Here is a 13,841-nt window from a genome sequence, read left to right as displayed (position 1 = left end):
GCTGCCTTAACTTGAAAAGAATATCAGGAAACCCACTGTCTTGGAAAATTAACTCATTTGAATTAAGCTGCCCACAATCAGAATTTTTTAAAAACTTAAATTCACTCTTTTCATCAGGATTAACCATTTAGCTACCAAGAGAAAAAAAATACAAGTTTTGAATGAAGAATTTGTGCATATTTTCCTGCAAGTGTACATATATTTATTTACTTGAGAAGGTCAGTTTTAGCAAAAAATCTATACTGAATGTCAATAAATGTGAAATACAGCACTGATGAGTGCAGAGGCAGCTCTTGTGGGTGAAGGTGTACCTGTATCCTGGACAGACAGATGGAGTCGCACAGTCTTTCTCTTCATAGAGGACATCTGGACACTCCTGACCTCCATTAGCTGACATCTGGATGATCATTCGATAGCGAAACTGTTTATTCTTCTGCCCATTTGCACCTGTCATTTCAAATACCCAGTTCATGTCATGATGTATTATACTGCATTGTATAGTGCATAATACTTTATTTTTGCTGTTGCAGTCATGGTTTTTGTGGTTAAATACTTTGGATGGATGGATGGACAGATAAACAAATGTGGTGTACCAGTTTCACAGGATGTGGGACACTCTGTCCATTCACTGAAGGGTGTGATGATACAGTCTCTCTTGCAGGACAGCAGACAGGGTCGTACAGATTCTGGCCGAGGGGCTTCAGGACATCTAAAACATCAGATACACTGAAAGATCACCAGGACACTCAACGCAAGAATGTGTGATGCACATTTGTTTTGATCACAGGAAGCAGGTGGATAAAGAAAGCCCTGTGTTGCACTTCCAATGGATGTTTTCTAGAATTGTATTTTTCCTCTGAGTAGCACCAGCTGTTTTAGTCGAGGTTTTCACACCATTTTACTGCTCTTCCTCTCTAACCTTCAAATGAAACAGGCCATTACTGCTGTGCTTGGGCCTGTAAGACTTTTGAAAAACACTATCTTCACATGAAATGCGTATGAGGGTTGTGTTGCACAAATCCAGTATAGTCTTTAACTGCGCCATCCTTCAATAACAACTTTTCTGTAAAGCATTACATTCACTGGTTAACAAAATAAATTAATCTGTCAATCTGTCCACTTTAGTGCATCAAATCAACTCTCAGATTTAGTCTCCACGTGGCATTTATTCATGTTTTAAAGACCTTTTTAAGACCAAGTAAATTGGAATAAAACAGATAAAAACAGGGCTGGACTGGGACAAAAAATCGGCTTGGGCATTTTTGCCCAGACCGGCCCACTATATGATCATAAACACCACCCATCTTTGCACGCCCTTAATTATATGCATACCAACTCCTATTCGTTAAAACCACTAATGCCATGTAATGAGTGAGTATAGGAATGAGTGAGAGTTAACAGATGAAATAAGTCAAAATTTTATATTTATTAATACAGTTGAACTATACTCCACAGCGGTGAATCCTAAAACAAGCTATAAGCGGCTCTGGCATAGCAATACCAGTGTTTCTTACAGGATCTTTGTTAAAACTATGGTGGTGTGTCCTCGGTCCTTCTAGGGGGGTTCGGGGGCATGCCCCCCATGAGAAAATTTTGTGCATTTTAATGTTAAATTCATTAATATGGTGCACTTTGAGAGTTCAAAATTAAAAGCTCCAACCCATATTCAGTGTGCAAATGAAACAAAGATAAATTCAAACCTCTTTTAGTTACAGTGTCTATTTACATTACACCTATACATAATAATAGTTATAATATTAATCCAATGACAGTAATAGCCATATTTTGTAAAACAAATGCACAAAAAAATAAAGGAAACTTTCTTAATTAGTTGTACCAATTTCTATACTTGAAAGAGATAAGCACATGATCTTTTATTTTGACGCAAACTGCATCAAGCTTTTATTTTGGCAGAAAACATGGTTTACAAACGCCTCTAGTGAATTTCTAGTGAATTGCGGTAATCGTCAACTATGCAGATGTGGAAATAATCTACACTAATGACATGGCCTAAGTGTTTTGAAAGTAGTTATGCTTACCCCAGGCTCTACACTTTCTCATCTCTCTCCTGATCCTCCGTCCTCACTATCATCATCTGCCACAGGAGCTGATGAAGGTCAGAAAACATATATTTTGACACAGTTTACAGTGTCTGCTTTAAGGGCCTGGTTCTATTTTTTCACGCTATTTATCTGCACATTCCTTGCGTTTCTTCTCCATCTTTTTTTACAGATACACACTGACACTGCTGCCGCTCGCTCACTCGTTTAAAGTTGTGATTGGGCCAGCCCAGTGTCAATCAAGAAAAGAGCCAATGGGCCGCTGATCTACGTGTTTCATGGGCTGGTCTGTCAGAAAAAAAAACTAACACTGACTTTGACCAATGCATTACACCGTTACAAACCCAGCGCCGCCAATTAAGCAAAACAAAACAAAACGAATGGGCTGCCGATGTACAAATTTTATGGGCCATTAAAAAAAAAAAAAAAAAAAAAAAAAAAAAGTATGAGTATGAGATATCGGCCCAAAAAGCACGTCGGCCCACCGGGCAAATGCCCGGTATGCCCAATGGCCAGTCCAGCCATGGATAAAAAGTAAATGTCTTGTATTAGCAACACTAAATGTTGCTAAAATACATCTCCTTCACAAATTTCACAAATGCTCCTGATCCCTACTATATATATATAAATTATTTATTTATTGTTCTTTCTGATCACCCTGCAAAAAAACTGATGGTCTTTCTCATTATTTTTGACCTGTCTTGTTTTATTCAATTATAAAATATTAATGTTAATGGTGTTCATTTTTTGTGAACTTTCCCTTTAAGTCAATAAAGCTATAATGCCCAGCCCAACTCCACAATGCATTACATCAGAATCCTTGCAGGACATGGTTCAGCAGCATCTGTATCACAACAATGCTTTTTTTTTTTCCAGTTGTATTTTCCCTGCTCCACAGTTGCATCATGTACCAGCCGGGTGAGGCAGATAAGGCCTCACATCCTTTTACAGTAGTCAGTCACTGGGTAATACTCTTGTTTTATCACTGCTACAGCTCCTCAATTTAAGATCAGGGGTTGGTTTAATCCACTCTGTATTTTAAGCACCGCTCCAACTCAGTTGAATTCCCCTGGATAAAGATAAACAGGAATGCAGCAGTCCAGCAGAAGGACATTCTGTAATCTGATCTTTGATCAAATCCTCTGGGCTCCGGCACGATGGGATGCAAGTCACTGTGTGCTCCATGTTTCATGAGGGTTGAAAATCTGCTACAGTATAATAAAGCAACAGATACGTAAGGCTGATTCATTCGTAATACCAATAGCAGAAGCAGTAAATCCTACCAGAGAAACAAATCCGGTTTGGGTGCGCAGGGCTCTCCCGGAGATTGGGTAAATTTCTGACAGCGCATTAGCAACATTTCAAGACAGGTACTAGCTCAACTATTTAATGTCTAACCTGCTACAACAGGTTAATCACATAAGGAAATGACTCATAAAAAAAAAAAAATTATTATTGTTGTGAACAGAAAGGATTAAAAAGGAATAAGGCTTGGTAATGTTCCAACAGCGTCATTAAATCATACATTTAACCATGAGGAAGAACAAATGAATCGTTCCCTTGCCCTCTCTAAGTAGTCCTTATTTTTCAATTATGATTAACTGTCATAACTAGCAGCGTGTATTTCGGGATCACGTTTTTCTTGAAGGTTTTATTGAAGTAGCTCATTAGAGTTTCTGGAAATGCTATTGTAACTCTGTTTGCACATTGTTAAATCACCCCTAATAGAATATTCCTTTAAAGTATAACTTTTTTTTGACCTGATAAGCAGTGTGGACAGACTAAAACATCCATTGGAAACAAGTCATGCAAGAACAGCTCCTGTCTGCTTAAATGGAGAAATAAACAAAATATTCAAACATGGTGCCACATGTCGAATCAGTAGTAATATTTGACATTAAAGGTATAGCATCTAGCATCTTCAGATGAGCAAGCAGTTAATACTTAATACTGTTCATTAGTGTTATTTTAGTATAATTTCTAAATTATTATTATACACAAATATAACTATTAAAATTCTGAGTTAGGTTTTATATTTATAATTTCAGTTTTAATTTAAGGTCATTTTTATGTGCTTTCGTAATTTTTATTATTATTAATTTTTTTAATATAATGTTTTTTATTTATTTCGGTTTAAGTTCAGCATACAGTACATTTATTTATTTCAGTTAGCCAAGGCAGCATCTATCATTTTTGTTTTTCATTTATTTTTCATATTTAATTCTACTTCCCCTTTCTACTGAAAAATAGGTTTTAGTTATAGTTGACAATAAAAACAAATGAAATGCAATTTTATAAAAATGCAACATCTCATCTTGCTGCTGAGAGTCTGTCTGTCGAATAGTGTGTGAAAACCTTGCATGAGTAATTATTGAGTGCTATTGCATCTTCTCCTTGTACGCGTCTCTGTTGTGACAGAGTGGCAGTGCACATGCCCTTGACATTTGTTTCTTGCTCTTTATTCACTATATTGTCTGTAAAAGTATCTTTAAAAACAACTAGCTTCTCAAAGCTGTCAGAGCGAGAGATAAAACATGAAGGGCAGCAGCAGTTGTCAGGTACTGTGAGGCACATCAAGGCTCGGAGCTTTAGCATGGCTGTCTGTGTGATTGTGAGTTTTCTCTCAGTCTGATTCTGTGAGTGACACAAAGTGGCTCAGGGCAGGAAAACCTGCATAAGACACAGACCCAGGCAAACACATGATTTAAGATTTACTGCGAGCAGGCCTAGATCAGATATTCAAGATGAAATGCAGGTCTGAGAGAGGATGTGAATTTCGAATTTGTTTTGGGTCACATCAAATGCCTCTGAAGCCACATAAACAATACAACATTTTGGGAGTGATGACTGCTTATAAATGAAGTCTAAATTCACCACTTTAGTTTTTCTGATCTTACTGTTCATGCTATCACACACTATTCCATAGAGTAGACATGATTGTCATTGTATTCATTCATCAGCAACTCCACAGAATCAGAATCTCTAGAGTTTCAACCCTGTGTCCAACCACATGATAACATTCTGGTATCCAGTATAATGCTGATTTTTCACAATCCAATCAACTTCCAAAATACATCAAAAAAATAAAATAGATAATTGCTTTTAAACAACTTTTATTTCAAATTTTTTCCCCTCATAATTCTGAGTTCATGTCTCACAATTCTGACTTTATTCTTGACATATTTTGCAGAATTCAATTCTCAGAATTTGCATTTTTAAAAAAAGTCAGAAATGCAAGATATTAATGCAGAATTGAAATTTAAACACACAATAACAAGAACAAAGAAAATTATATTTTTATTTCATGGTGGTAGCTAAAAAATGTGATTGCAAGATATACATTCAGAATTTTTAGATATAAAAATGGAACTTATAAAATAAACTTATAATTCTGAGAAAAAAAAGGGCTAAAAAAAAAAAAAGGGCTTCCACACATTACAGAAGTAAAACAGTTTTTTTAATTATTATTATTTCTTTATTTTGTAATCCTAAAATATGACCATTAATCTAACTGCACTTTCGCAACCTACGCCGTCTAGACTAAAACACAACTTTCTGCCCCTTGAAGTGGTAAAAAGCGAGTGGAAAATGCAATATAATAACTAAGCCTCAATTTGTCTGTGCCAAAAAAAAAAACATATGCTGTTGTTTCCACAAAGGATTGTCAGGAGGACAACGTCTAAGTGGATCAATGATGTATTTTTAGGGGGTTTGTTTGTGCTTAGACTCAAGAGGTCCGTCATCTAGTGGTGATTAAATTACATTAACGAATCAAACCCTCTTAATTACCACTATTATCATCAATAGTAAATTAGGCAGTCTGAAAATGACTGTGCTAATTAGCCTTTTTCTGACTCCATGTTTATTGGGCTTTCAGCAGCTTGCCTGCAGTGGAATGATAGAGTTTGTGAGCATGCAGACATCTGTAGAGCAATTACAATCTGCCACACAACACAAGCAATCCATCTTCTTCTGAACAATTCTCCATCACCACTTATCGAGGAACTTGAGTTGAGGTATGATTCACGCCATATGTAATAACATCATCATAACACATGGTAATATTGTGACATGAAATGGCAAAACATTAAGATTACATTCATGTCATTAATTCTGCCGTGAATATGTCTAGAATATTTCCCAAACTACAAAAGTAGAAATTATATTTTGTATAAAGATGAATAAAGACTATTTTAGGACCAATTTAGGCCATTTTTACCATTTTTTTTTGCAACGTGACAAATCAGCATCCCATTGTCGTAATGCAATAAATAAATAAATAAATAAAAACCTGCATTCTCATTACTGTAAAGCAGAAAAAATGCAGTACAGTTTTATGGTACAGAATATTATTGTATTGCACCGCCTTTAATTTAAAATGATTAAAATGCTAAAATGAATTAGATTAAAAAAATCAATCAATAAACTAAAACCTAAAAAGTTAAATAAATAAATAAATAAATAATACAGTATATGGTGGCATAGCAATATACTTAAAAAAAAAATTATATATATATATTATATATTATATATATATATATATATATATATATATATATGTATATATATATATATATATATATACATACTGCATACAGTGCTGCTTGAAAGCTAAATGTTACTTGTAAATGCTGATCAGTCCTGCACATGACTTGTAAGAGTTTTAGCCCATTCCTCGGCACAGAACCACTTCAACCCTGTGAAATTTGTGGGTTTTCTCCTATGAACTGCTTGCTTCAGGTCCTTCTTCAACATCTCCAGCTCTCTCTGTCTACTTTCATGACATATGCGAAAAAAGCAGCACTATATATATATAGCATACTTACTTTTTATATGTATACTTTATTTTATATATGTAATTTAACATTTTATTTCTTATGTAGTTTTGACAATCTAAAGAATAGATGCTCTGCCATATTATGGAACTTCAACCATCTATGACTGCCCAAGTTAACATATCAACAGCTGTTCAGTGTTTTGAAACTTGGAATTTCAATTAACAACAACTGCAAAAAGGAAGTTGTTGAAGGATGGTGCAATGCCAATTATATTGGACTAAACAGCAAATCCACATCCGGAAGATCATTACTAATTTCACACGCAAATAGGCTGGCCAATCATATAGGAGGTCATTTACATTCAATATTCATATACATACAGAATTCTTCAGAGAAGAAAAAACACTACCGTATTTTTCAGACTATAAGTCGCATCAGTCCAAAAATACGTCATGATGAGGAAAAAAACATATATAAGATTTATATATGTAAATCTCGCGGCTGTAGACGGTAATGTTTTCTATTGGTTCATTTCTCTTAGTTCATTTCTCTTGGTTCATGTCAAATTAATTTTGATAAATAAGTCGCACCTGACTATAAGTCGCAAGACCAGCCAAACTATGAAAAAAAGTGCGACTTATAGTCCGGAAAATACGGTAATTTATTCTTGCATGTAGACTTACTTTTTGGGCGGAACCTGCCCAACGTTGACTTTTACACAGATGACCTTGCGCGTTTGCACACCCATGGTGCAAGTGGATTTTTCTGCGTTGGAGGAGGAATTTAGGGTGGATGTTGTGGTGTCCTCCACACACTGTCCCCACAGGCCCGTCTGCCAGTGATACACAATGCAAGGATGCTCATTACAGTTCCGCACCTCCTGCAGGGCGCTGGTGTTCGGACAGCTGGAACCTCCTGCAAGAGTGTGAAGACATGCATTAGGATTGACACGTGTCTACACTAGAGCGTCCTGCATCAGGTCACGACACGTCACCACAGCTTGAGCTTCTCCACACTGATAGTGTTTAAGACATGTCAACTCAGGAGAAGAATTCAGCTACAGTAAAATCAAAGTAAAGTCCACGAGAAAATTATAAATAACTAGAAATTCACTATGCATCGGAAAACTTTATTTCATTCATGTTGTATAAGAAGTCATCAAGGTTGCATTTACTTGATAAAAGTCTCTATAATTGAAAATGTAATTTATTTCTGTGGTCCAAAGCTGAATTTCCAGCATCATTCCTCCAGTCTTCAGTGGCATATGATCATTCAGAAATCATTCTTATATGCTGATATGCTGCTCATGAATGTCAGGATTCTTTGATGAACAAAATATTCAAAAGAACTTATATTTGTGCTTATTTGAAATCTTCTGAAACATAAATAGTGTACTGTCATTTCCATCAATTTATTACATCCTTGTTGAATAAAAGTGTTTATTTATGAACATCGACTGCCGCTAATGTTTTTTAAAGTCTCTTTTGCTCACCAAGGCTGCATTTATTTGATTTCAAATACAGAAAAAAACTGTAATATTATTACAATTCAAAATAACTGTTTTCAATTTTTTATATCCTTTAAAATCTCATTTATTTCCAATGAGGGCAAGATTTTCAGCATCATTAGCCTACTCGAGGTCCTCATTCCTCAGTGTCACACGATCTTTCAGAAATCATTCTAATATGATTATTTATTATTAACGGTAGAAAATGTTATGCTGCTTAATATTATTTTGGAACCTGCAATATGTTTTTCAGGAAAATTTGATGAATAAAATGTTCAAAAGTACAACTGAAAACTTCAAAATGTACTGAAATTAAAAATGATTTTCCATAAGCCATTAAATGCATACGGAAACGTCTCTTCCATGTTTTTTTTTTCTTGCTCGTATTCTTTGTTCAAGGCAGGTCAAGTGTTCATGTTCTCAAATCTCAAACTAATGCTGTTATCTCCAGTCGCTTAAACTTGTTCTAATATTGATTAAGATGAAACACTTCACATAATTGCCGCCTCCTAATTCCTCACAAGTGGCAGGTAGTCGATGCAGCCGGCGGAGAGTAGCGCGTGTGTCTAAATAACTGCTGACATTTACAGGTTTGCAGATGACAGAGCAGCCCAGTGGGCCTGTGAATCAAAGCGCTCTCATTCTCAGAGGAAAGCAAGAGCTTGATGAGAGGAAATGAGTGAATACGTCTGCCTGCTTTAACTTTATAACACACACACTATTATAGTTATTGGATCTGACTGTCAGATCCATTAAACAGCAGATTATTGTGTTTATGCTGGGCATATGAGGATAATAAAAGGGCTTTTTGCACTTTGTTTAACTTTAAACCTTGGGTAACCAAGGCTCTTTCTTAGAATTGTGTGCCCTGATTTGTATTCTCAAAAGGTTTAATGGTGATTCAAGGCACTTTTGACATTTTGATTTTCATGCTACAAAAAATCTTACAAATACAGACACTGATGGCAGAGATGAGCTCCGCTGTCACTTCTCATTTTCATCAGAACCAAACATAAACATTTTTGGGGGAAAAAAATGTTTTTCAATGATGGTAAAGGCAAGTACATCAAATAAATAAAAAGACAAATGAATTTGAAAGCACATTTTTTTCTTATAAAAATGTTCAGAAAAAAGTATAACGATAAAGATTTTCTGCCAAATTTAACTTTAATTAAATAAAATTGAGTCAGTAAAACTTCACAGCTTTAAAGCTGCTGTAATAATCTATATTTTAAAACTAGAATGCATGTTTTTTTTCTGTAAAAGAAGAATCATCCATATACAGGAAGGAAACAATAGAGTTTAACAACAGACAACCAATCATAAACCACCGCATTGCTTATTTCATTAAATATTCATGCACTTTGCATAACTGCAGTGAGTAAAACTGTTCAGCATCTGAAGTAAACTCCTAAATCAATGTTATTAAAGTCCTAAATATGCAAATAAGAAAGCAAGCCAGGGTTTACAAATGAACAGTGGGAAACCTCATTGACCACAATCATAAATTACTAACCTAGGGTAAAGTAAAACACTGAAAAACAAAAAAGAATTAACAAACTGAATTGTGAAAAGCCCAAATGAGTATTTGCGGTTTTCCCACAAGAACATGTTTCTATGAAGCTTAACTGCAGCATTATGAACGCCTCCACAGAATCTTGACACTGAGCTTTTCAGAAGATGTTCTGCAATAAAAGAAAGCACGTTCACTGAGTCTTTCTAATAAATTGATTTCATGAAATGACAGCTCATGATTAGGTTTAAGCCAGAAACATTCAAAACGCAAAGTATGCAAACATATATGGGGATGCAGGCACATAATATGCATTATTTTGCTACTTTTAGGGTAACAGCAAAGAAACTTCAGAACAGAAATAAATCAATATTTAGGTTTTGAATAATGGCCCCAAAAAAGTGACAAAATACTCAAAAATGTGATGCCTTATTAATCTGAGTTTGTATAGGTGGGACATGGTATTAATATAATAATATGGTATTAATATATAAGTATAATACTGTACAAAGTATATCTAAAATCTCTGGAAGCCTGTCTAAAGGTCAATAAAAAATTTAATATAAATGTTGTTTAGTAATAAATCTTACATCACTAATTTAAAATACCTGGGCCATTAAAATTGATATATAATTATTCAAGTAGCTAGATAAAAACATGTAAACTTCAACAAACTTAAGATCAATCTATTGCTCCACCATGACATTTTTTGACCTGAAAGAAAAAAACCAACCACAGAAGAAAAGAGATTACATTAATGTGCGCAATAGTGACTCATGCTGCAACACTGAGAAAGCAATCTGCTTTCTGAATGCAACTGTTTGTGTTAGGTATGTACTGTATGTACAAGTACATTTCTGGCTTTTTGCAATGTGCAACAGCAGTTTCATAAGAGACCCAAAGGACTATAATTTTTCCTTGTTTACTGTATGAGTTTCTACATTCTGCTGACTTGTTCACAAAAGGACTCTCAAGGACATGCATTATATATGCATTCGACATCTTACGTCAGATGTCAGGCAGATGTTTCGCACAAAAAGCATGGTGCATAGACTCATTGTCACATAAATCTATCCGCCTCCCAAAGGGAATCGCTCAACTCATCGCTCAAAAAGCCAGTAACAGGAAAACGGTGCTTAAAGCAACTGCATTCAAGTGTAATATCTCTCTTTCTTCATTTATATTCTTCACGGATGCTACATTAAACTTGTGAAAACAAGACTAAGAATAAAAGACTCCATTAACACTTTCTAGCCCTATACATAATCAAACACGATATTTATTTAATCTAAGTAGCCTAAATCTAAACTGCATGCAATAGATGAAAAGAAAACAACTGTACCATAGAGCTCAGGAAACTTTGGAACCCTCGTAAGACCTTGAGAAAAAAAAAAGTTATGAGCGTCTTTGCATTTAACTTCAAAGAAACAGTGGTTAGAGAATAAATATTTCAGGATCCACTCGACTAGTACCAAGTAAATGTTTTAACATTTACACACTTTTGAGTAACGATAAAAGAATCTAGAGGAAGAAAGGACAGGACTTAGCGGCTACTTCAAACCATCCAAACAAATCTAAGAGGACTTCAACAGGAAAACTACTCTACAGGCCATAAAAGCATGAGATGTTTTGACGTGTCACCCTCCATAACTGTAATCCACGCCACTACCATTGACGTCACTGTGGAGAAAGCACAGCAGTCACTGAATATAGACTTCTCTGAAGAGAATATGACACATAAATGATTTTGAAAACAGATCAAAAAATTTCTAAGGGCTCAACATTATCAAAACTTTGCAAAAAAAAAAAAAAACATGCACCAAATTGCATATTTTGCTCTGATTATTTTAATTTTTTTTTTTATATATTCTATGACCTATAAAAGCCTGATGCATCAAATATGATGCTCATAAAAACATATGCACACATGAAAATGAGTAAAGGAAGATAAAAAATTTTATTCAGATGCTTATTTTTAAACCCATCCCTTTAATTCTGGCATGTAAGACGCACTTTATGGATAATAATCACATTTGTTGAATTTTATTCTGAATTAAATCTGATTACAGAAGTAAAGTAGTCTGTGAACCGTGTTTCACTTTGTCTTGAACACTCAGTAGCCCACTCATGTAAACTGACACTTGAGCCTCGCTGGAACAGACGAGAGTCTCGGAACACTGGCTGTCAGTGATGTCACAGCACCGGAGTCATCCATCAGAACCTCAGACAGTTTTAGGTTGAGAAATTCCACCCTCTTTCCTTGACAGCTTCCTATCAGCTTTTTCAGGCTAATCTTATGCACTACAGACCATGGAAAATTGCAAGGTTTTTGCATGTCAGCTTGTTACAGTGTCCCCAAAAACTAATTGTATAAAATGTATGAAGGTCATTGTAGTAGATACAAAATATCACAGCAAATGGCATTCACAGATCAATGATGCTAGATCTTTACTCAGAACTAATATATACACTGCTCATCAAAAGTTTAGGATCAGTACAATTTTTTTTTTTTAAGTGAATTCTCTTATAATCATTAATGCTGCATTTGTTTTATTGAAAACACAAGGGGGGAAAAGGTAAAATTGTGGAATATTATTGCGACTTAAAATAGAGGTTTTCTATTTTGTTCTGTTTTAAAATATAATTTATTCTTATGGAATAAATTAAAAAGCTGAATCTTCAGCATCGTTACTCCAGCCTCCAGTGTCAAAAGATCCTTCAGAAATCATTCTAATATGCTAATTTATTATAGATGTTGGAAATATTTATGCTGTTTAATATTATTCGGAACATTTTTCAGGATTCTTGGATTTATTTAATTAATTATTTTTTCATTCAAAATTTCTATTTTGTATATTGCTGTTCTTTTTAACTTTTTATTAATCAAAGAATCATGAAAGAGGTTCCAAAAAATATTGTTCAGCACTGTTCCACTGTTTCCAACACTGACAATAAATCAGCTTATTAGAAGGATTTCTGAAAGATCATGTGACACTGAAGACTGGAGTAATGATGCTTTTATCACAGGAATAAATATTTTAAACTATATTAAAATAGAAAACAATTTTAAATTGAATTAACATTTTACAATATTTTTTTTTCTGTATTTTTCTTTATTATTCAAACAAATGCAGCCTTGATGAGCATAAGAGACTTCTTTAAAAAAAAAAAACATTAAAAATAATACATACAGTATTTGGTAACACATAATCACTATTAACTAAGCGTTTTTCATCAATTAACTCCTAATTACTGCTTATTGATAATAAGTAAGGTAGTCATTTGTAGTAGTTATGTTTGAATAATGCTTAGGTATGAGGTAGGGTTAAGGGATCCAGAATATGGTCATGCAGAATAAGGAATTAATATGTGCTTTATAAGTACTAATAAACAGCCAATATGCTAGTAATAAGCAAATAGTTAATAGTGAATAGGGTTGCCTTATCTAAAGTGTTACCCATATATATATATATATATATATATATATATATATATATATATATATATATATATATATATATTACAATTGGAATTTATTTTTACCTAAAATGTGTATCTATTTTTACTGTTTAGTATTGTGTGATTTTAGAAATGTGTTTAGCTATCTGAGTTTAATCATTTGTACCTTCTCCTGCATTGTAAGCCAGTATGGCTCGGGTTCTCATCTGCTTGCCCTCGGTGGTTTTGCTGGAGCAGGTCTGAGAGCAGGTGGACCATTCGGTCCAGAGACTGAGAGCGCAGTCTTTAGGGCAGGGAACCACACAGGGCACAGATGAAGGGTAGACCTCATCCACACACATCTCCTTCTCCACCTCTGTACCTGAAGCACAAAACGTGTTTCAAATACATTAAGCACCATTTGCATGATTATTTTTACTGTACATGCTGGAAAACTGATTTTTTGATGCATCTGAAGTTTGAGCTGATTAAAATATTTATAACTATGAAGTTATTTAAGCTAAATTGTTAAACCATACAGTTCC

At 34.4% G+C, this 13,841-nt stretch overlaps 1 protein-coding gene across 1 annotated transcript in view; it reads right to left on the bottom strand.

The window, feature by feature from the left end:
- The window catches only part of LOC132103405 (thrombospondin type-1 domain-containing protein 7A-like), a 106,630-nt gene that overhangs the window by 37,985 nt on the left and 54,804 nt on the right, over nucleotides 1-13,841 (bottom strand). The window contains exons 8-11 of the mRNA XM_059508486.1: nucleotides 13,484-13,678; nucleotides 7,522-7,753; nucleotides 594-709; nucleotides 312-447 (exon numbers count right to left, since the gene is read on the bottom strand). Coding sequence (XP_059364469.1) covers nucleotides 312-447; nucleotides 594-709; nucleotides 7,522-7,753; nucleotides 13,484-13,678 — 679 coding nt within the window. The remainder of the gene's footprint in view (nucleotides 1-311; nucleotides 448-593; nucleotides 710-7,521; nucleotides 7,754-13,483; nucleotides 13,679-13,841) is intronic.

This window comes from Carassius carassius, chromosome 24 (assembly GCF_963082965.1).
Source record: "Carassius carassius chromosome 24, fCarCar2.1, whole genome shotgun sequence".
Taxonomy (NCBI): Eukaryota; Metazoa; Chordata; class Actinopteri; order Cypriniformes; family Cyprinidae; genus Carassius; species Carassius carassius.
This window is presented reverse-complemented; position numbering and strand designations above follow the sequence as displayed.